The 24,375-nt window shown below is 35.7% G+C and overlaps 2 protein-coding genes and 1 long non-coding RNA gene across 3 annotated transcripts; 1 reads left to right on the top strand and 2 right to left on the bottom strand.

Moving 5' to 3' along the window:
- Positions 1-376: 376 nt before the first annotated feature.
- On the top strand, positions 377-4,728 carry LOC101212560 (homeobox-leucine zipper protein PROTODERMAL FACTOR 2). The gene is made up of 7 exons (XM_011650251.2): positions 377-934; positions 1,048-1,155; positions 1,659-1,862; positions 2,001-2,178; positions 2,880-3,154; positions 4,197-4,292; positions 4,378-4,728. The coding sequence occupies exons 1-7, from the start codon at positions 377-379 to the stop codon at positions 4,726-4,728; spliced, it is 1,770 nt and encodes a 589-aa protein (XP_011648553.2).
- On the bottom strand, positions 4,156-24,272 carry LOC101219811 (AP-5 complex subunit zeta-1). Its single transcript, XM_004142508.3, has 16 exons — positions 24,030-24,272; positions 23,682-23,822; positions 22,490-22,581; positions 18,279-18,375; positions 11,164-11,207; positions 10,826-10,914; positions 10,626-10,717; positions 10,391-10,537; positions 9,054-9,201; positions 8,867-8,943; positions 6,753-6,824; positions 6,307-6,354; positions 6,090-6,217; positions 5,844-6,003; positions 5,448-5,658; positions 4,156-5,218 (listed from the first exon to the last, which is right to left on the bottom strand). The coding sequence occupies exons 1-16, from the start codon at positions 24,138-24,140 to the stop codon at positions 5,169-5,171; spliced, it is 1,707 nt and encodes a 568-aa protein (XP_004142556.1). The 5' UTR covers positions 24,141-24,272; the 3' UTR covers positions 4,156-5,168.
- LOC116403560 lies at positions 12,377-18,271 on the bottom strand. The gene is made up of 2 exons (XR_004216362.1): positions 14,781-18,271; positions 12,377-14,175 (listed from the first exon to the last, which is right to left on the bottom strand). It is a non-coding gene; the product is annotated as an uncharacterized LOC116403560 (long non-coding RNA).
- Positions 24,273-24,375: the final 103 nt, after the last annotated feature.

The raw sequence follows: 24,375 nt of genomic DNA, 5'->3' as shown, positions 1-24,375 counted from the left end.
ATTAGGGTTGCATGCTTAAGCATTTTAGGTAAAAGTACTTGGCTTTCACAAGGCTTTGTTTGTGAAGTGTTCAAACCTTGGGGGGAGAACTAGTCATCCTTTTCTGATTTTCAAATAAAGGTAACCTTTTGTATAACCCTTTTTTAAGTTGTGATAAATTCAACTTTGATGATTTTACGTCAATTTGTTATTAAGGGTTCAAACAACTAAATAGATCCTTATTTTCAAATTGCTAGGATATTCATATCGTTTGGTATCATAGCCTAAACTCTAGATTGGTCGGTATATATGTATCTTTCTTTTGCATTTCAAATAATATGTGTGTGTGCTCATCCCTCACTTGTTCTCTTTTCAATTGCAAGCAACTATTAGAGAGATGGCAAGTAATAACCTAGAAAGCAATTATGAAGATGTTGATTCTTCTCCTCACACTCCCTATTCTCCTCAATGTGCCTCCAACTTTCACCTCTTGGATAATAATTCAGCATCATCAAACTCCCATATAAGAAGCAATAATGATAGTAATCAACTCCATAGAGCAAGTGACCTTCTCATGGCCGTCTCGGTTTGCACCGAAGGTAATCGGTTGAGAATCACTGAGCTCGTCAACGCTGCCATGGATGAGCTCACAAATTTAGCCCTTGATGGAGATCCTCTATGGAAGCCACAAGAAGATGATCAAGATCAAGCTGATTCTTACTATACATTGATGGATATAATGAAAATGGTTGAGGTTGGTGAGACTCAATGTAGTGATCTTTTAGATCTTGAAATTGACAACACCAAATCAAGCAGTGATTATGAAAACAAGACAAATTTTGGCCATGATGAAGACAAACAACAAGAAAGACACCATCTTCGAACTGAATTTTCAAGACAAATTGCATATGTCAGAATGGAGCCACTCAGAATTGTTGGGTTTTTTATGGATTTGGTGTGTTTTTTTAATTATTATTTAAGAATAATTAAAGTTGAGAATTTTTTTCCTAATTTCTTAAGAAGTTTGAGAGTTCTAATGCTTTTTTTTATTATTGTTATTATTTTTAGGAACAATGGTCGTTTGTCTTCTCTGACATTGTTGCAAGAGCAACAATTCTCAAAAGTTGGTCATCAATGGAACCTGTTGGAGGGAACTACAATGGAACTTTGCTAGTGGTAACATAAAATTTAAGAATCTGCTTTGATTATTGAATAGTGAAAGTTGGTAAGCTAAATAATAGACTTGAGCATTTATTTTTGTCTATGCCCCCACTTTTTTCTTTAGGATTTAGGGTAATTAACATAAACTTTTTTTTATTTTTCTCCCATGTTAGAATGCTAATAAAGAAGAAATATTTAAGGAAAAACTATATATCTTTGTTATTTGAGAGTGATACATAGTTTTTTTTATTTGGTATCTTGGATCGAACTGATAAAATGTAATTCTAAATTCATCCCTTAGTAATGTAACGTAGGTCGAGAAACGAGTTCCCTCAAATCCCATAATGAGTATGAACTTCTTTGGCAAAAATAATGATCAGAAATTAGGGTTTTGTACGTGCATAAGTTTCTTTTCAAGATTTGTCCTTGAGTTCTTTGATTTGATTGGGTTTAGAGAGTAATATAATATTATTGTAATTATAAGTAAATATTAAAAGGGTTTGTGTTTTGTTTTTCAGATGAGAGCTGAGTTTCAAATCCCCTCACCTATCGTTGAGACAAGAGAGAGTTGTTTTGGGAGGTTTTGCAAACAATTAGCTCCATATACATGGGGAATTGTTGATGTTTCCTTGGAAGATCTCTTCCCTTATCCATTACCTGTTGGTTTTAGAAGAAAACCTTCTGGCTGTTTAATCCAAGCATCTCCAAATGATCTCTCCAAGGTTACAATATTAATTACTTGTTCACTACATCCTCCTCATAAATTCAAATTTCTAATAGATATCTATTATCCAATTAATGGATTTTTCTTACAGAAAAATAAACTCTTCATATTTTCATGGACATATTTGATTTTTTAGGTGATATGGGTAGAACATATGGAAGTTGATCAGCAAACAATAATGGTTGATCAAATGTATGAAGCTTATATCAATTCAGGGTTGGCATTTGGTGCAAAGCGATGGGTTTCTTCTTTGGTTAGACATTGCACTTGGGAAGCTACTTTAATGGCTAAGAGTTGTTCAACACTCAACGGAGGTACACTCATATATAACTTGTTATCCCCTATTATATCATTCCCTTTTTTCTTTATCAAAATATAGTTCTTGTTTTATTCACTTTTTTTTGTTGGTTTATTGTTGTCTAGCTAGGTTTAGGAATGATTGTTTGATTGCAGTATCATTGCTATTTCTATTTAGTGATGATTTTATTGTAATCGAGGGACGAAAAAGAGATTGAATGATTTCATTTTAGTTTTAGGGAAAGGTTTTCAAGCATGTATGTGGATGAGTTAATCATGATCTTGAATTTTTCAACTTCATTTAATTCATTAATTAATTCTAGAAGTTAAACTTGAATAACGGGTGCAATTAATACCCTTATGCTTAGAAGAGAGTGGTTTTTCTTATTGTATTGATTTTTCAGCTAGGCTTGAACAATTTTATGATTGGATTTTGGGTATTATATCTGATTGGACTTCGGTGTTCTATTAGTTAATTTTGTATTATTTATCACTAATGTAAGTATAGTAGTTCAACGGGTTAAGACATGTGTTATTAACTAAAAAATGATTAGAAGTTTGAATCTTTTATCACACGGTAAGACGTTTAGAGTGCAACTGTTTAGAGTATACGTAAACATTTACGAGTAGAGTAAATGAGTTGCATGATTATATCAGCGTTTATTTAACAAAAGAAGAGTGTGTGTAACAAGTTTTTGGTGATGTGTTATATATGTAGTATTACTACTACAAGCTGGAAGGTCAAGTGTGTTGAAGTTGGCTGAGAGAATGACGAAGAGTTTCTATAGAAATGTGAGTATTTCTAAAGAAAATCCATGGATTAAAATTCCCTTTCCTGGACCTCAAGACATCAGGGTTGTGGTGACCCCAAATCTCAATGATGATCCTGGAAGACCTCCATGTACCTCGGTGGTTTTCTCCACTTCTGTTCACGTTCCAACCAACCCAAAGCATCTTTTCCATTACCTTCGTCACGAGAAGTCTCGTAACAAGGTACACTATTCAAATTTTAACATCATTAATATAAGGTTTGTTTCTTTGTTTGATTGTTGCATAGTATGATATAATATCTACAGAGAAAAATCGGTCGATTAAATGCAGTCTAATGTCACTATTATTTAGTAACTAAGATTTGTACAAGATAACTATTGAGAAGAAATTAAAAGCTTTTGAGATTTTGAACTGTTGGGGGTAGTTGAAAGATATGTAGAAGTGTGGATTGATGATGGCTACAGAATGGAAGTGGTTTTGGACCATTGGAAACTTTTGTTTGCTTCGAGAAATTGGCTGCAATAAAGTTGATTTGAGCACGTAGATTTTTTCATGCCTCGAGCTACTAAATTGAGAATAGCTTGAAGAATTTATGGTGTCTTTGTCTTTTTAGTCTCTTGAATTTTAAGACTTAAAAACTTTCGATTTACATTCTTTGCAAAATCTAGAATTAATTGATTTATTAAATATAAATTTTTATTTTGTCTAATGAAATTTCTAATGTTATGTCTTTCTTGAATTTGAAAAAGAAAAATCAAAATTAGGCCAATTTTCAAAAGTTGATAGGCTAAATTTATTAATTAAACTTTTTGTTTTTTTAAATTAAACTTTTGTTCAATTATGAAGAAAAGTTTATTTTATACCAATCAATGTGTTGAGGTGGTGCAATGCTTTTCTCAACTTCAAAAATTTTATTAATGAAAAATTCTTCAAATAGGTTTGGATAGATTTTTACTTTTCTTTTATTTGTGAAAATTGAATTATGAATTACCTATCTTTTATCCGTGTCAATTGAATTATGTTTTTGACGTGTCTTGGATAAATTTTGATCAAACTATATGCCAATTAAGTTTAGCCCTCAACAATTGTGGATAAGTTTTGGTATGGAATGAAGTCATGATACTAAACAAAAATATTATATCCAAATTACAATGAATCATGGTTATATAAAATTGAACTAAGATATAAATTGTTTTCATTTACAACATGTAGTAATCAAGATCTACTAATTCGAATCAACTTTCACTATATATATATTGTGCAGTGGGACATCCTTTCATATGGTCATGTCATTACAGAACTTTCTTGCATCATCAATGGCACCGATTCAAGAAACCGAGTGTCCATAATTCAAGTGAATGTAAGTTTGTTGCTTCAACTTTTTTCTACACACCAGTACTTTTAGCTGTTCAAAACTATAACTAGAAAACTTCCCAAATTTGCAGTCAGCACCGAGACGAATTGAGATCTTTTACCTGCAAGAGAGTTTCTTCGACGAATCGGGGTCCTATGTAGTCTTTGCACCTGTTGATATCTACGCAATGGCAGTGGTCTTACGTGGAGGAAACCCAGATTACGTGGCTATCTTGCCTTCTGGCTTCGCAATCCTTCCAGATAGTCCAAGAATGAATGGTGAGGAAGATGTAGCTGATGGAAGCATTCTAACAGTTGCTCTCAACATCATTGATCATTCAGTAACTCAAAGAGTGCCTTTTCAATCAATGGTTTCAATGCATAGAATTATGACTGAAACTGTTGCCTCAATCAAAGGGGCTTTCAATATTCAACAATTTTGAATAAGAAACTGTAATAATTGCCATTGCCATATTTGGTGATTGGTATGAAAACATGTTTTTTCAGATCTTAGGGCAACAAGTACGGCTATATTTTGAAGGTGACAGCCAAAGATATAGCATGAAATAGGTGCCTTTCAACTTTCAACTTTCAACTTTCAAGCTGTTTATGTAATAATTTACAAATAGGTTTCACCCCTTTTCCTTGATCAGTGGGGAGAATGGAAATCGAATTAAAAGGAGAAAATCCGTAAGCAATTTCTCATGTGAAAGCTCAACTTTGAACATCCTACAAGGCACAATACCTCAAGATGAACTACTCGATGATGAATTGTTCGGTAGCTCGGGGGGTGCTGATCAGGAACATTCAGACTGATGATGATATTGAGAGGAGCAAAAGCTTGAAAATGAGACATTATTGCTCTATGCTACATCAGGGTTCATCATCTCCTTGGAAGAATATCTGAAAATGAGAAATCATGGAAAGGAGGACCTGCAAAATAGATTTAATATGTATGGTTTATTACATCGTATCAATATATGATAAATATATGCAAACATAATCCACATATGGTGATGGTTACTTTCATAATTTTTTCCCTTATCTTTCATCTTTATTCTATATTCTGGAGCTTAGAGAATTCAATGTATCAACTTCTTTATAAGAAAACACAAGGAGAAGAAGACGAGAGAGGGGATGAAAGAAGGCATAGAGCAAATACCTTCTTGTTCGCGGAGAATGTAAAATGGAATGTGTGCAACCATCTTAGTTCTGCCTTGACTCCAATCGACAGTGCCTGGGTTGTGTGAATCTTCAATGGCAGGTTTTGAAGGCCCCAAAATGGACAAAGAAACTCCAGGGTCACTCAATAGTCCTAAATAATCGTGAGCCCGAGTCCAGACCCTGGAATCTGAGGTTCGAGACCGAGCTACCTGTTCGTGCAAAATTTAGTTCGGTAGTGTCAATAACGCATTTTTGCCTTATCTAGGAGCATAAAGTAAAAGGGAGAAATGCTTTAGAACATTATTTTTTTTTGTTTTGGCTCGATGCAAGAACAAGACATTGAGATAAGTCAGCCGAAGTTTTTATAGGTCATGCTAAATGCTAAGAAACAAACCTTTCCCAGTGAGACTCGCGCTCTCGGAAGTAATTCGCGGTGGTACGTTGCAAGTTTTGCAATTGCTGTAATAACAAAACATAGAAGTCTTGACTGTGATGACCTTCTGAAGCTTTCACCACTGGAATTATCACCCGAGTCCTGTCTCAAACCTAGACGACTATGGAAACAAACAAAAGGTATGCAACAGATTAAAAGTTGGAAGTTCTAAAACAAAAATGTAAAGGTAGTTTCAATAAAGCATACCTAGATAAAAGATTTTCATATAAAAGCAACTCTAAGCTTTCAAAAAGTTCACGTGCTGCATCTTTGTGAGATCTGCCACCCCCGCCATGTTCTCCAATCGCCCAACACAATTGCAATGCCAGTTCAGTCTAGAAAGAAAACGAGGAAGAAATTCAACAAACAGAAGCAGTTGTTGCATCTATTTGTTTTATTGTACTATACAATAGATTTAAACAACCTTGGCAGGATTCTCATAAGCTTCTCCAAGACGGTCCATTATAGGCTTCTGCAAAAAAGCAAAAAGAAGTATTTTTCATAAAAAAAAAAAAGAGAAAAAAAGAACAGAAATTTGATAAAGCTCAAAGAATGATATTCAATAATAAGACCTCAGCGCGTTGAGCATAAAATACCATTATGCATACTTCCTTCTAGAGGATAGAACCCCTTACCAGTTAGCCTAAATAATATCTCAGTTACCGTCATTGAGAGTGACAAAACATTCACCATAAATGATGAAAAATAAATGACCCAATAATGGATGTAGTAAATAATGACCATCAGAATTGTGATTTACTTCAAAAGTTATCTTTGGAAGGGATAGTGAAAGGACAAAAACTAATGAGAAGTTACATCATCATGAACTAGCGAAAACATAAAGCCAATAAATTAGAAGTACAAGAATACCTTGAGAAGCGCAATGAAAGCAGGCGACCGCTGAAATGCAGCAAGCATAAATTCTAGGAGCCTCTTACGGACCTATAAATATTGACCTAAAAGTTCAAATTCTCAACTCATAGTCTAGTATGATCTGCAAATGTTAATCCATGTACTACGCAACGAAAGAAATATCATCTTTATCAATAGATTTAAGGTAAGCAAATACAAATATATCATATATGGGGAATAAGAATTTGAAAATGCAGATAAAATAGGGCAAGAAAGATTGAAACAATACAATTGGTTTCCAGATTTGGTAAGAACGAAATTGTCTATAGGGGAAAAGAACTAAGTCAATTAAAAAGATTGAACTAGTCTCATAAAGACTCAAAAATTTTAACAATCACCTATTGGCTTTGACCCAAGTCCCAATCTATTTTATAATAAAAAAAATAAATAAACAAAAGGAGCATTTTCAAAAATAGCAAAATATTGAAACTATTTACAAAATATAGCAAAATTCATCCAACTCTCTATAGTCCATTTAAATGTTTTCCTATATTTTGTAAATAGTTTAATTTTTGTGCTATCCATAATTCCTCTAAAAAGTATCAAAGGTTTTCATAAAAAAATTAAAATATTATTGAAAATTATCTGCATGGAAATACACGAAAAGAAACATCAAGAGGAAACCCCAGGCACCAATAGGTGACTCTCCAGTCTCTCTTTCCCTCTTTACTATCCTAGCTTACAACAAAAGGTACCTCCTCACTCTTAAAAGATTTTTTTCCCCACCAGAATCTAAGCTTGTGAAGTTACTGTAAGGCCCCCTATTGTCCATACATACAAAAAGAGAGGCAAGAACGTAAAAGCTCAAGCAGCAAATGATGAGAGAATAATAGGAAAAGATTGTGAAAGTGGGGCCTGAGGCGAGGAATTAATGAGAGGTGAGGTATAAAGTGGGCCTTTATGGGGATTGGGAGCTAGGTTTTATTTTGTTCATCTTTTAATAGGGAAGGCTGCTTGTAGTCTGAGGGAATATCCGACTTGCTTTAAAGAGGCTGGAATCTCTACAACTGGTATTAGAGCCCTCACACTAGGGGTGATAATGCAACTAACAGAATTTCCTCTACAACTGGCTCTTTACAAGAAACACATGGAGGTAGTTAACAGAATTCTAAGGTATTTGAAAACCATTCCTGATAAAGGGTTTAGGAAGACTGACAGAAGGTGTATTGAGGCCTATACTGATTCTAACTGGTCAGGGCTTATTCTTGATAGAAAATCCACCTCTGGTACTGTAACTTTTGTGTGGGGCAATCTCGTAACTTGAAGGAGTAAGAAGCAAGGGGTTTTGGCCAGAAGCAGTAATGAAGCTGAGTACAGGCCATGAGTTTAGGAATATGTGAGGAGATTTGGCTACAGAAGGTTCTATCTGAATTTCGTAAGAACTAGAAGGTGCCTATGAAATTATTCTGCGATAATAAGGTTGTCATTAGTTTCACTAACAACCCGGTTCAACATGATAGAAACAAATATGATGAGATTGATGGACACTTTATTAAAGAAAGACTAGACAATGGTAGCATATGCATTCCTTACATTCCCTCAAGTCAACAAGTTGTTGATATTCTCACCAAGGGACTTCTCAGACAGAGTTTTGATTCATGTGTTACCAAGTTGGGTTTTATTGACATTTATGTCCCAACATGAGGGGAGTGTTAGAACTAGCGAGCATGTTGTGTGTTGAAAGCCCAAGAGTAGTTTTGTAATTTAGGTTACCCTAATTATTCTTTCCTTTTTAGTTAGACTCTTGTTGCCCATTATTTTTCTCCCCTTGTATCATTTGTTGCATAAGAAAATAATAAGAAAACTCTCTACTGTGGTTTCTCCCAGACTAGGGTTTCCATGTAAATCTATGTATTATTTCTTTCTTGTGACTTTCAATTATAACAGCCACAGGTTGTCTAGCCTTTTGAGGCGAGAATGGTAGAACACTTACTCAATCAGCAGAATCATAAATCAGGTCGGCATTATATATACATGTAATTAAAAGCTACTGAAGTCAGCATAATGTGATACCTATATGTATAAAAGCTAACAACAAGAAGAACATAACATAAATCACATTCAACGCACACCTTATAGGAGAAATCTTTGTTGGGAAACAATATTGAGTTTCTTGACATAAGCAAAGGAATCAATGCACAGATTAATGCTGAAAAAGAAAGGTAAAATGTAAATATCAAAAAAAAAAAATCTAAGATTAAACTACAGTAGACAAGAAATTCCAAAATTTAAATGAAATATCAAAAAGCAGGATCATACAATTGTTAACCACTCGCAGTGCCACAGAAAAGTAGACATCAAGAATCCGAGGAGTCATGTTCAGCAATTGTTCCAGCCTATCTGATTGAGCAGTATTTAATGCAGCCTGAATTACTGCAGTCATCCCAGGAGAATTCCAATGTCGTTCCTGAAAGAATATTTAAGTAAACTAAAAAGTTTCTACCACCCAGCGAAAAGAAAAATTACGTAGGCAAAAGAAAGTTTCCCAAGCCCGTCCAGCATTTTTTAAGCCATTTAAAAGCCTATAGTATCCATAGACAATGATCTCACTTCATCCTTCCCCATTGAGGGTCCAAATTCCTTCTCAGCTTTACTTGCTCTTACTTCTTACCATCTTAATCTATAAAATTCGGCTTTAAACAAACTTTTAGAGTTGGTCAACAGTAGTTAAGAAATATGGAGGCCAAAAGATCAAGACCCATTTTCATTTACTTATTGCTTAAGCAAGCTTAACCCACAAAAAGTCATTTGATTGGTTTACATGGAGGTGAATCATTATGAAGAAGGGATATGGAAGATGGGTTTTTTCTTTAAAAGCAAAGATTGGAAGCAAACTTGAAGAACATCTCCATGAGTCTCGTTTTGCCAAAAGAAGTGAGTGTCGAGAGCTTGATTTTGCACAAAGAAGTGTTCTGTAATTTTCTTTCCGTTACATTGAGATTTGAGAGTTTTGTAAGGTTTGTTCAAGTGATTTGTGAGCATTTTCTTGAGGGAAAAGTGAGAAATCATTCTTCAACTTGTACTATTTCTCCCTGATTATTTTTAGTGGAACCTGCGTCAGTAGTGGAGAACTGGACGTAGCTTGAACCAATGTAAACCAAGTATCACCTCTCTTCCTATCATTCTTGTTGCTTGAAAGCTTAGATTGGTTTATCAACTCTTTTAAGCTAGCAAGGTACAAACTGTTTATTCCGCATAATCTGGAACTCAAATTCAATCTAGAATTGTTGGATAATATATATTGTCCGAATTAGATCGATTATTTTAGATTGATATACTCCTTATCAGCAGTCTAGCTAGGTTTCCCTGTCGTTTTCTTATTTAATTAGCTGCATAAGGAATATTTCCAAATAATACGTTGATCAATGCACAAATTAAACAAGCAATTATGGGTTATGAATGTAATACTAGTGCGCGTGACAGTCTGCAGAACATATCCATATACAGATTATGGAGCTTAGACGTAAGTGCAGCTTATTTGTGGAGCTTATTTTAAATTGAAGTATTCCCATGATATAGCCTTTGTAAGTGCTATGATCTTTCCAGTTAACCAGTTATTAAAATGCAGAATACAGACGTAGAGAAGGAACTCATACCGAAAGACCATCATTTTCATCCTTTAAAAGTTCGAGGAAGAGAGGATCAGCAACATCTAATGTGTTGCTATCCTCAGATTCAGAGTCTCCTCCTCCATCCCCGATGGTTGAACCAGTGTAAGCCTCATCCATGAGTGCAAGTAGCATCTGTAACAAATATAACATGAGGATTATATCATGTCATGAATTAGACTTTTATCCATGGGCTATTTGGGAATCTGAATTCTGATAAAACCTCAGGAGCTTTACTCTTCTGGATTGAAGCAATGCTGTTTCCAACTAGTGATCCAGAGCAACGCTCTACCTTTTCCAATGCAACTACCAATACTGAAATCAATAACCAACAAAAGTTGAAATTTGGAATCAAATAGCATGACTACATGAATGGAAACAAAAAAAAAAGGCAGAAGGAAGGACCCAGGAGCTTGAACTCACTAGGGAAATCCATGAGAGATGGAAACAGCGGAAGAAAAGACCCAGGAGAAATCAATGCTGGAAAGATTTTCAAAAATGGTTTCTCTAATCTGCAACCAAGCAACTGCACCAATTAGCTCCCGTCCACAAATTACATCAAGTTAAGCAATTGCCAAGAAAAGATCTACAAAAAATTCTGACCATCGACCTAAGTTTGTATTTCTAAAACTTGCTCATCCATTAAAAATAACAAAAAAAAAACATTTGAGAAAATAGAAGCTCATTCATTAAAAATAACAAAAATAAAAACATTTGAGAAAATAGAATTTGAACAAAAACAATCGTGTATAACAACTTACTTTTCTCCATTCCACGCAATCAGCTTTAGCAGCAATGGAAAGAACTGCAAATATATCGATCTGAATTAGAGGTACATCTTTCTCCTAGTCCCACATTAAATTCTAATCAGTGAATGGCCAAAGAAGACCCTGCTGTAGGTATAGTGAGAACATTTTGACAATAGTGACTATAAACTTGTGTTATCATGTTTGTATAATTAAAATTACAGCAACCCATTGGCAGAGCGTTTAGCATCATTTATGATTTAACAAGGGCAGCATTTGTCGATTTGGTAGCCATCAGAGGGGAAGGGAGAACAAAATCTCTAGCTCACTCAATCAGTTCATATGTAAAATATGAAGGTCTTACCTATAAATGGGAAGAAAATGGAGAAACTTCTATTTTTGCCCATTAATCAAAAGTCCCATACTTCTTGCAAATACATAAACTAATATTTTCTTTTCAAGGACACAGTTGTACAACCTATAGAACAGATCCTGCTCAACTAAGGTCGTAATAAATAAACTAAAATCATAAATTATTACCTGATTTTAAGTATATGTGATAGAACACTGATATAGTGTTTCTATTTTATTGATACCTTCAACAGAAATTACAATATAAAAGAAGTAAAAGAACAAGTAAAATAATTCTAACCCTCTGCCCTTCCTCTCTTTCAAGGACTGTTGCAGCCCTATTTCTTCACCAAATTCTTCATGCCTTTCTTTCCTCCCCAACTCCCTATTTATAACCATCTAACTGCTTTATATAACTAACTACCCTTAGCGCTATCTAAATCTAGGTATCTAACATTCTTTTTCTTCCTTTGATAAGAAACAAATTTCATTGGTGTATCAAAAGAAGGGCAATAACCTAAGGCAATGGAGTTGCAAGAGATTTCTCCAATTGGTCAAAAAGGATGCAAGGTTAAAAGAGCTAAAGAAAGAAAGATGCACCAAGACATAGCAAAGATAATAAGTTAAAAAAGCTGTCAAAAGATCTTCGTTTTTGTTGAAGAGGTGGTTGGTTGTTCCTCTCCTTCCTAGAACTAATTATTAATTATTGGGCGAATAAGCATTAAGACTAAGTAAAAAAAAATTAAACTACTATCATAGTATATAAAATAAAAATATGCAGGCACTTAAAAACTGAAGAACTGTGTCTATAAAATGCTCAAAGAGAAGTGCACTTATCCTGCAGGTTATATGACATGTCTAATTTATTCTGGATTTATACTGATAGAACACTAGTATAGTTGTTCTTTATTCAATTTGGTAAAAGAAGTTACAGATTGAAAGTAAGATTGATAGTTTATCAATCTGGAAATTACACACACAAAATACAGTAAGAAAGCTAGAACAAACCACTCTTTACTCCTCCTCTCAAGGATCCACAGCCTACAGACCAAAATAACTCCACCTAACCCTTTAAAACTACCCTATCCTTCCTAAAAACTGTAAGACTAAACAACTGTAAAGATAGCATCAAAGATACACTGTTGACTTCTCCTTCTTCTTTCTCCTACTATAAGTAAATAATATCGGAGGTCTAACATTACTTCCCCCCTCCAAAACCACCTTGTCCGTCGGAAATTGCTTCTGAAAATCATCACAGTTCTCCCACATTGCTTTGTGAGGCAACAGACCCTTCCAACTGATCAGGACTTCCCACACACCTGTTGTAGGATTTTTTTGATAATCCAGCACTTCTTCTGGTGTAGTAACCCATTCATGGCCTTCCAAAATATAAGGAATCAACTGGTGCACTTCCTTATGTTCTCCAACCACCTTCTTTAATTGAGAGACATGAAATACAGGGTGTATGGCAGCTGCTGGTGGAAGTTCCAGCTTATAAGCTATTTGCCCAATCTGTGCAATCAACATATATGGCCCAAACTACTACGGAGACAACTTCTCATTTCTCTTCTTTCTCAAAGACACTTCTCAATATGGACGAAGCTTCAAAAGTACTAAATCACCAACTTGGAACTCTACATCTCCTCGTTTTGAATCAGCAGCCTTCTTCATTTTCTCCTAGGCCAATTTGAGATGTTCCTTCAATGCTGCTAATGCTACACCTCTTTCCCTAAGATGCTGGTCAAGGGTGGAATTAGATGTTTCAGCCTCCCCATAAGAGATCAAGGGCGGTGGTGCACGGCCATAAACAGCCTGAAATGGTGTAATTCCGATCGCCCTCTGATACGTGGTATTATACCAATACTCAGTCCAGTATAGCCAATTAATCCACTCCTTAGGCTTCTCACCCCATAAACAACTAGATAAACCTCTACACTCCGATTAACAGCTTTTGTTTGTCAATCAGATTGAGGATGGTATGCCGAGCTTCTATTGAGTTTGGTACCAGATAATCTGAACATCTATCTCCAAAAATTAATAAGGAAAACCTTGTACCTATCTAACACAATGTACTTAGGATATCCATGTAATCTAACCACAACACAATTTAGCAGTGTATGGGTGATTTAATGCTATAAAATGTGCATATTTACTCAATTGATCCACCGCGACGAAAATTACCTCGAATCCTGCCGTTTTGGATAATCCTTCAATAAAATCCATAGATATATCACTCCACACAACCTCTGGAATTTCCAGTGGCATTAATAACCCGGTTGGAGACAAAGCCAAGGTTTTGTTCCGTTGACAAATCAAACGCTCATCACAATATTCTTTAACATCCCTTTTGATACCATCCCAATATAATTCACCCTTCAAACATTTGTAAGTCATCACAAACTCAGAATGCCCTCCAATCCCGGTTTATAAATTACTTTGAAAGTGTAGCCAAGCAGCTTAGCTATCCACTTTTGATGTTGAGGTTATGTCACACATTGCTCTAACAGAAACTTCAAAGAACATTAATCAGTTTTCACCACAAACTTTCTTCCAAGTAGGTATGGTCTCCATCTTTGTACAGCCAACAAACAGTCATTAGTTCCCTCTCGTAAACTGGTTTTGCTCGATCTCTTTTAAGGATAGTGTATGGCTAAAATATGCAATAGGTCTCCTTGCCTGAATTAAAACAGCACCAATTCCAAATCCAGAAGCATCAGTTTCGATTTCAAAAGAAAGATTGAAATAATGCTTCAGAAATTCTTTGAACAGTAAACAATAAATCAGTCATGATAGCTTAAACCTTAAAACATGAGGAAAACAGTAACAAAAATCCTGGTTTTTCCTGCTCAAAACCCAAGCATCTACTTCTAGGAGGCGGTAGAGATTGCTCGATACCGTCTCCGATCCTACCCTGTTACGAGTAATTTAATCCTACCCCGTCAAGAGTAAATTTTAAGCATGCCCCGTGACGAGTAATTTATTCCTGCCTCGTACGAGGAAATTTTAAGTAAGCCTCGTAACGAGTAATTTTGAGATAGCTTGGTTCCGATAAAACATTTTGAAACCATAAACCTTAAATCCTTTTGCAATTAGAAACCCTTAATTCATTTTCAATAATCCTCAAACATAACCTCAATAACAGTGATCTTGCATAAATACTTTAAACAATTACATGCTTGAAAACAATTCATAAATAGCTTAAACATTTAACATAAATCATTCATAAATCATGCCTTAAAACAAGCTTTAAATCACTTTTAATAAAATCATTTTCCACTCACAATTCTTGTACAGATCCTTGGTCGGGAAAATTCCTCTAAAGCTTCCTTGATCTGAAAATTCATATTTATTCCATAATTAGTCCTTTAATCATGAAAATATCCAAAATTTCCCTTAAATTTGTCAAAAATACCATGACAGCCCAAAATAGCCCGAAAACAGCCCAACAATGCCCAACGACATAGTGGATGGGGCTGGCCGAGCGCATGGCCTAGGGGCCTTGCGTGCTAACCTTACAATGAGGGGTGTATGCCGCATACTAACCTCGCAATGAGGGTCAACGCGAGCGCAAGGCCGCACATCATCGCCCACCGCGTGTCCTTGTCTGCGTGGTGATGTGCAGCTTGCCGCCTCCTAACCTCTTTTCACAAGTCATGCGCATAACCTGAACGCATGTCTTACTGCTCTGTTGTGCCATGACCTTGTTGCAAACCTCAAAATAACCTCTATGACCAAAATGCCAAGTCCATCTCGCCTAGCATGCATGACATTGACCCACTGCCCAGAACAACATTTTTCGTCCAAAATACATGACCCGACTTTGAAAATTAATAACTTACAATCCATAACTCTTTTGACAAAACTTCCTTCTACAAAGTTGTTCTAAAATGACTTAACTTTCTTACCTCAAAATTTCAGAGCAAAACTCCAAGAAACAAGTTTTATAGCCCTCTGTGAATGCACCTTGCTCAGATTCTCCTGAAATTGACCTTCTCGTCTTTGCTTAACCAAAACATCAACCTTCTTGATTTCAAATTGAATGGCAGCCTTCTCTCATAAACTAGACACAATTTCTGAACTTTCAAGACCAATTTGAGTAATTTTGCACGAGCGAAGTGAATAGTGAAGAACTCTTAAGTGAAGTTGCCTATTTATAGGAATCCTTGCATGAGAATGACTTGACACTTCATCTACCCTTAAACTTCTTTAAGACACCTCAAACTTCATCTCCACCTCAAAATGCATGTTAACATGATTAAGATACTTGGATTATTCCTTAAACTGAATGCCTTAATCATGCCACGTTATTGTCCAAAACACCAAGCTAACCTCCATGACTATAACCATCTCACGTAGCCTTACCTTGGCCGCCTAACCTCTCAATGCATAGCCTTGGCTGCCTAGCTAACCTAACAACAGATAGCTTTCTTTGTGTTGTCTTGCTGCCCAACAAGTCTCAAACGCCTAGCTAACCTCCAATGTCTTCTCGCCTAGCCATCCAAACGCCTAAGCATCACCTTTAGAGGTTATTTACCATATTTTTGGCTGCCCAGTCCATGTCTAAACGCCTAAGCTTGTCCAAATGCCTATGCTTAGAGGTTTTCTACCTTCTTTTGCCGCCCATCAAAAACCATTTAGAGGTTATTTGGCCTTCCTTTGCCGCCTAACCTAACCTCTAAATGCCCAAAAACACTTAGCCAAAATTTTCAACTTTTCTCTTTTACTTAAACCTATACCTTAAAATCTTAATCTTTTCAAGTATTTTTACTCCCTTTTCCTATAAATTTTAATTTCTCTTGTCCTTGACTAATCTTAACAAATTCCAAAGGTTTAAGAAATTTTGCGGTTTCACATTTCACCAATCTTTTTCAGTAACTCCCAATGATTGTAACCATTGCATTCAGAGAATCAAGTCCACCCGCCTAACTCCAAGGGTAGGAAGTTGCAACCACCTTTCACTCTCCAATCACCAATTCAACATTTTTACAGATTCCCCTCCCTTTCACAGTTGTGCCGGATCCCAAAATCACACCACAATTAGATGTCTCCTCCTTCATTAACTACAATAACGAAACCAATTTTTCATATAAAAATTGTGGGTTGCACCACAATCAACCAAAACTACCATTACTTGATCATTAATCTTTCCCTTCATGTTCATGGTGCTTGCGTTAGTTAAACCAACCACCGAATTGATGGATAATTCAACTACTAGTTAGAAACGAATTAACATCCTATTCTTCAAATTCGCCCAATTCACAAACGACTCATGCTCTTCTTGAGAACGATACCAATCCAATGCAGCCCCGTTGAAACTAATCACCACGACAGTCAATTTCTCCAAGTCAGTCAGCTTGTGAATCTGAAAGTACTGGTCAGCTTTGAATAGCCACAAATCCGGATTGGTTCCACTTAATATTGGCATTTCGAATTTCTTAAATTTGTTATGATCGCTGGAGTTCTCATTACCTTCGGATGTATTTGCATTATCTGCATTCACAGTTTCCGTCATCGGCGTGCCCCCTCCGGCAATAGTACCATCAATCACCAGCGTTCTATTCAACAATCCTTCCCCTACAATTGATTTTGTACATGTTTCTACCTAAATTCCCAGTCGTTCGATACTCTTAGCCAAGGACACTAGCTTTTCCTCAATCATCAGTAACTTATGAAGTTCCACTCACAGTCCGAAAATTTCTTGGTCAAAGACTTCCAACTTCTCTTCCATTCGTTACTGTGCCAACGTCTTTCTGCTTCCCAGGTGAAAAGGCTCTGATACCAATTTGATAGAACACTAGTATAGTTGTTCTTTATTTAATTTGGTAAAAGAAGTTACAGATTGAAAGTAAGATTGATAGTTTATCAATCTGGAAATTACACACAGGAAAAACAGTAAGAAAGCTAGAACAAACCACTCGTACTCCTCCTCTCAAGGATGCACAGCCTACACACCAAAATAACTCCTCCCCATTACAGACTCCTCCTAACCCCTTAAAACTACCCTATCCTTTCTAAAAACTGTAAGAATAAACAACCGCAAAGATAGCATTAAAGATACAGAAACGGTAAAGATACATTAACTGGAATTAACTGTAAGAAACTGTTGACTTCTCCTCCTTCTTTCTCCTACTATAGGTAAATAATATTGGAGGTCTAACATATACGCAGCATTATTTTGAAAAATTCAGAAACAAGTCGATGAAAGGTTATGATATGAGGTAAAATTTATTTCCCCTGTATGTTTGAGAAGCTAAATGTGTTTTCGTTCTCCAAAAACAAACTGAAGAACACTTTAAATAAAATTGGGCGTTGCTGTAAGGCCCCCAATCATTCATACGTATGTGAGAAAGGGTAAAAAAGGAAATGCACTTATTGTTAATGAGGAGGGATGATGGGAGTAAAATTTTGTACAGAGTAGGGCCCACAGGGAAGAATTTTAGGAAAGGCTTTAAATAGTGAATGATAGGGAGAGGGTAGCTAGGTTCTTTTATCATCTATATGGGAGTAGGCTACTGTAGCCGATAGGGGTCTCCATTGATGTAAAAGGAGGCTGGTATGTTTCTTTATTTTTTCTTTTACTCCTTGTTATCTTGATTTCGTAGTTTGTGAACATTTTGGCATTTATATATAAATAAAGAACTCCAGAGTACCGCCTGTTTGCCAGTTTTGTGTGTTTTATTTGATATTTGGGGTTGGTAGTCTTACAGTTACCCGTTAGAAAAATTAGAAATGTATTCCTATTATGAGTGAAAAATTAGAAACAAGTCAACAACTCATACCTGTGGCAGCAGTGTAGGAAAAGAAGTAAGAAATTTATTCAGATTTGCATTCAGAAATTCCAAAACTGCTTCTGCAACAATTGGATCTGCAAACTCACTGCAAGCATACTAGAATAAGATCAAAGGGCGCATTATACAGTCAGCATATCAATATACTGTAGAATCGAAATTGAGGGCCTTTCCATCAAAAACTGCTACAAGTTAAAAATTTATTCTGATTTTCATTCAGAAATTCTAGAACTGCTTCTACAACAATGTGGTCCGAAAGCTCAATGTGATCATATTACAGTAAATCAAGAATTTACTATGGTCAGCATACAATATATTGTAAAATTGATGATAGAGAGTTCTCGCACCAAAAGATGCACAATGAAAAGATAGTTGTGAAATGGCACTATACTTTTGCATCTTAGAACTTTATTTATTTACTTATTTAGTTTTGGATAAATAATTTTTTGGTAAGTAAGTTTTTAGGAATAAATGCATTTGGTCACAAGGATTTGTTAGGGTTTAGGGTTTAGAGTTAAGCATCTTGGAGAACCACACCCCACAAGCCAACTGTTGGAGTGGGGGAGCCAAGTCACTTAAGTACCACATTGGTCATTCCATTCTAACAAATGTGAGACAAAGGCATCCCATACTACTTTGGTTCCCAACAATCATTTTAGTCCATCGATTTTAATAAATAGGTATACAAAAGGTACCTAGCAAGAGTTATTAGGTAGTTGTAATTATATTTAATATTGATATGACATTTTGAAAATAAAAAACTACGAAAATATTTCTCTATCCACTCCTCTACCTCTTTTCAAATGTTTGCTCTAAAAAATACTAAATCACCTTTTGCTGTTAAGAAAAAGTAAATCAGAAGAAGATGAAGGAAAGGGGGAGAGAGGGGGGAGGAGAGGATCGACGGGGACGAGAGGAGAGAGGAAATGGCAAATTTGAAACCCTAGAAACCAAATGCACATGTTCCTAAAAACTAAAGGTATTTATACCTTTTTTTTCTCTCCTTTACGTAAACTCAAAACATTCATCAAGAGATACAGAAGTTCAGAGAGGATGCAATTACTTAAGAGGATAATTTTTTTTCCGGTAAAAGAAACATTTCATAGATGAATGAAATAAGGGGAGGACCCCAAAAACCAGAGTAAGATTACATCAGAGAGCGCCAACTACTGACTTAAAAGGATGAACTAAAGTGTGTAAAAGGGTGTTGTGTTTTACACCAGGAAAAAAGCCATAGACAAACAGAGTCCGTAAAACGATTAATCAAAGGTATAAAAAGAGTCGAAAGATGTCTATTCTGCTAACTCCATAAACTCCAAAAGAAAGAACACAAGAGAGTCAATCAAATCAACTTCTTTGTACCACCAAAAGGATGAACGACCAAAAACGGAATTAGGGCATGTGAAAAACCAACCAAAAGTAAGCAAAACCGTGACCCAAAAGATAACAGCAAAAAAGCAGGGGAAAAACAAATGGTTCCGAGTTTCAGCATGTTGACAACCCATATGACACCAAGAGGGAGAAAGAGCCATAAAAGGCATGCAGCACTGTAAACGGTCTAGAGTATCAATGGCACCCAATTAAGCTCCTGAGGAAAATAATTTATCCATTTCTGACGACTGTCTTTCCCAATGATCGAATAAAGATCAGATAAAATTAAATCCATGGTACCCACCAGATCAGCCATCAGAGATTTAAAAGTAAAAATTTAAAGTGGAATCAAGGGGTCACTCTAAAATCTCCATTTCCATAAGACTACATCTTAAACTTAAATCCCAAGCTTTAGTAGACATAATCCACACATCAACCCAAAGATTGAATCAGTTTAAGAACAAATGGATTCAACAAGAATCAACCCACAAGAAAAATGTAGGCTATACAGAGATGTACTTACAAGTGAAAAATGATCCAAAATCTATACAAGCAGGATCCCAATTATCGAATTAGTTAGTTTGTAGTTAATTGCATGTATGCTTGTCCTACGCTCCTAATTGTTAGAAGCAAGGGTAAGTTAATCATGTGCTAAGCACTCAACTAAAACCCATGGAAAGACATTTCTTTTAGCTCCGACTTTCTCTCACTTCACTCTTTATTTTGTGGGGACGGCAAGAATATTTATTTATGGGAGGATCAATGGGTGGGAGAGAGTCCTCTTCGCTCTTTGTTTCCGCACCTCTATCATTTGTCCTCTTTTAAAAATCATCTGGTGTTGGATTTTTTGAGCTGGCCTAAGAATTCGGTGTCCTTTACATTCGGGTTCCGCCGTCATTTAACCAATAGGGATACGAAGGAGCTGGCATCCGTTCTTTCTTTGCTTGAGGGTTGCCCTTCTAGGGAAGGGAGAAGGAATGTCCACGTTTGGAGCCCCAACCCTAGTCAGGGTTTTTCATCCAAGTCCTTGTTTTCCTTGTTGTTGGACCCCTCTCCCACTAGAGAGTTTGTTTTTTATGTCATCTGGAGGATAAAGGTTCGTACGAAAGTTAGGTTCTTTACTTGGCAAGTTTTGCTTGGTCATGTGAACATTGTGGATAGGCTTGTTAGCAGAAGAACCATGATTGTCGAGCCTTTCTATCATATTCTTTGTCGAAAGGCAGAGGAAGACCTTGATCATCTTCTTTGAGATTATCAGAATGCGCGTGCTGTTTGGAGCTCTTTTCTGTCAGAGTTTGACGTTAGTTTGGCTGGCTAGAGGACCGTTCGCAAGATGATCGAGGAGTTCCTTCTTCCTCCGTCTTTCAAAGAGAAATGTCATTTTTTTGTGATTGGTTGGGATGTGCGGTGTGCTTTGGGATATTTGGAGGGAGAGGAATGATAGGATGTTTAGAGGTAGGGAAAGGGACCCTAGTGAGGTTTGGTCCTTAGTAGATTTCATGTGTCCCTTTGGGCTTCAGTTACAAAGACCTTTTGTAATTATTCGCTTGAAAACATTTTACTTAGTCGGAACCCATTTCTTTAGTTGGAGTGTTTCGGTGGGCTTGTTTTTTTGTATGCCCTTGTATTATTTTATTTTTTTCCCAATGAAAGTTGTTGCTTTTATCCCATAAAAACTGTCCACAAACTACTGACTTAAAGCCTTCCTCTGAGATGTAATCCAAGAGGCAGAGAGTTTTGGAGGACTACTCTCGCGATTGCTAATAAACTGTGGAACTTCTATATCTCCAAAGATAGGGCACCCACTTCAGGAAATGTGATTTTATCAGAAATACAAATTTGTAACTTTTTGGTTCTCGAGCCTCTTCTTTTTTTTAAGAGAGACGAAACCTCTTTATTAATATGAACTCAAAGTACAAGAGATTTATCCAAAGAGTGTAATAAAGAAGTTATAATCAAGGGAATCCTAGAGGGATCAAGAGGTCCACTCGGACATCTCAACTAGGATGACAGCCCATAGCTTCAAGCATCATATCCCGAGTAAAAACATAAAAACACCCAACAAAGATAAAATAATAAAACATCCAGCTTGATACAATGGTCCAGAAAACAATATGGAACCAGAAAAAACAGCAAGAAATAATAGGGAAGGCCAAAATTACAATCTCAAAATTAAAGGCTACACATGGGCAATCCTTCAGCATGAACTGTTTCCCACAATTCACGAGCCTCTTACTGAAGTTATTTCAGAATCAAGTACTGACATGAAAAAAATCTTTTCTTCTTTAGTAGTTACTTTTGAAGCTGCCCAAAAGAAACTCGAGGAAACAGTTTCCTTCGGCATAGTAGTGGTATCCATGACTTCTTGTTTCTCCTCATTGGTTTCGGGGACCTCAAATGATAGATTAAGGTTGCTTTTCCAGCCAAATTTCTCGATGATATTCAGGACCATTAAACAAAATTCATGAAATGCAGAATCCAAATATAACTCTTTTCAAAGAAGTAGGAAACGTAAAAGGTATTTATCCCCTAAATGATTGAGAGCCAAGCAAAATATTCAAATAATTTAAGGAAACAACTTCCATACAATTCCACAGTACTGTTTCCCCCTACACAACCTAAATATAGAACCCTTTTGCATTTCTTCTGTTCATACACCACATAAGTCAACTGTCACAAGTAATTCAAAATCATTACTTTTAATGAAAAATCCAAAGAGAAACTTGCATGGAAATTGATTGAGCAGAGTTCGATTTTTTATACCCACTATTTTGATGAACATAAATAAAACCAAGTAGTTACAGACATAATTATTTGAAGCCTGTGCTTACCGGCTCAAACATGAACGAAAAAATGTCTTCAGACTGGGATCCGCATCATGTAAGACTACTTCACCAAAATCAATGAAAAATTGAAGAATGGCCTGGTAAACAAGTGCAAAAATATTAGAAGCTAACTTATAACGACATCTTCACATCTGATAGTTAGAAGATATGCTGTAAAGGATACTTGGTAATAATAATCTTCAAGAATCAAGAAATCAAATGTAGAGGATACCTTAATGACTCTACACTGTACTAGCACATGTCTGCTAAAAGGAACGTACGTGGATAAAATAAAACAAAAACACCCAAAGAAAAGGTATCCTCTACTCCAGTAAATTAACAATAAAATAAAATGGAACTAAAACCTTTTCAAATTCACCAGATGCTCTATACAAAGGAAAAATGGGGGGCCAAAAAACCTATGGTCGAAGAAGACATAAAGAAGACAATTGGACAAGTAAATGGGGATTATCTTTTTGGTTTATAATTAACGCAACCTAACATCTGATCTGACAGATACAACTGCAAAAATAGTAAAATACTCGACAAAATAATTCTGCTCAAACGTAGTATTGACAGTATAATGGATTGTTCCTTCATTTATAGTGGAAGTTAACCCACTAAGTTAAAAAGAATTACTGAAAAACAACCAATATAAAATTTCATATAAAATTATAATAATAACAAAGCCTATATCAAAAACCTACTACATCAGTTTCCTTCTTCTTTAAAAATAACCTGCCAACAAATTCAATTTGGTGCGGGGATGTGATACTTAACAAAGAACATTAAAGGCTGAAATTTCATTTCTGATGAGAAAGAAATGCTGCAACTGAAAATCTGATATTCAGACTATCGGAACACGGGTCACCAATATATCATCTACCAAATAACTGTAAATTGATAAAGCCATCTTGGGGCCTGTGGATTATGCAATCACACACTCATAAAGCATAAAATCCTAGATGAAAATTCCAATCCAACTTCTGAATTTATCTGAATTTAACTAAACAGTACTAAAATAGGGAGGGTGAAGCCTATTGAGAAAGTATTCATTTGACTCCCTCTCGATAATGCCCACGAAACATTCTTTGTCTGTAGTTCTAGTAGATGGAAAATTTTCCCAAAATAAATACTAACAACTATCCTCTAGTATTAAGATCTATGAAATGTAGTTTTAACAGATAAAAAAGCACACCAGTAAGAGGAGACCATTTGAAGTTCTAGATTGAGATAGGGAGGACACTGAACGCTGAAAAATCTTGTTAAACTGTGGATAAACCCGAGCCACCAAATCCTCAGAATTCTCAGCTTTGCACAATTCATATAGCTTTTTAACCTGAAAAAATGTGTATACAATTCTCAGAATTCGTGCACAAACACATGGAATAATCCGAAAGAAAATTTTGTGGAAACCCAATAAAATTTAGCTCTCATTGATGAAGAACGGGCGTTATGGGTCTAACTTTAAGACAGGAAATGAGCATACTGATATCCTCCATGAATTTTTTAGAAACACTAAAGGGAAAACAAGAACAAAACTCACTGATTGAAGGATATTAGGATCGGAAGCGGGATCGTTGGCGACATTCGAGTCCCTAGCACTGTTGGATAAGGTTCTGAGATAAAAATCCCAATCCCGGTCTCGATCCACCATCTTTTCTAAATCAAATTCGGAGAGAAAATAGAAGGGAGGAATGAAGAAGATGCTTTGTAAATGGTTTTTCAAAATGTAGAGTTTTCGGACAACTTAATCTATATCTATACTAAATTTAAAGAGAATAAAAAATAATTTCGAAATATTTACAAAAAAAAATTATATTTATATGTATGTCTATTTCTATTTCTATTTCTATTTCTATTTCTATTTCTATTTCTATTTCTATACAATT

The sequence above is a fragment of the Cucumis sativus genome, chromosome 1 (genome assembly GCF_000004075.3).
Source record: "Cucumis sativus cultivar 9930 chromosome 1, Cucumber_9930_V3, whole genome shotgun sequence".
NCBI classification, from domain to species: Eukaryota; Viridiplantae; Streptophyta; class Magnoliopsida; order Cucurbitales; family Cucurbitaceae; genus Cucumis; species Cucumis sativus.
The sequence above is the reverse complement of the archived record's forward strand: the minus strand, read 5'-3'. Positions and strand labels throughout refer to the sequence as shown.

Excerpts from the sequence above, each read along its gene's own strand:
- LOC101212560 (XM_011650251.2), top strand. The coding sequence starts at position 377 with ATGGCAAGTAATAACCTAGAAAGCAATTATGAAGATGTTGATTCTTCT. Across the intron at positions 1,863-2,000 it reads CTCCAAATGATCTCTCCAAG|GTGATATGGGTAGAACATAT; the intron begins GTTACAATATTA and ends TTGATTTTTTAG. Across the intron at positions 3,155-4,196 it reads ACGAGAAGTCTCGTAACAAG|TGGGACATCCTTTCATATGG; the intron begins GTACACTATTCA and ends TATATTGTGCAG.
- LOC101219811 (XM_004142508.3), bottom strand. The coding sequence starts at position 24,140 with ATGGTGGATCGAGACCGGGATTGGGATTTTTATCTCAGAACCTTATCC. Across the intron at positions 10,915-11,163 it reads ATTGCGTGGAATGGAGAAAA|ATTAGAGAAACCATTTTTGA; the intron begins GTAAGTTGTTAT and ends GCTTGGTTGCAG. Across the intron at positions 6,218-6,306 it reads CTTATGAGAATCCTGCCAAG|ACTGAACTGGCATTGCAATT; the intron begins GTTGTTTAAATC and ends TTTTCTTTCTAG.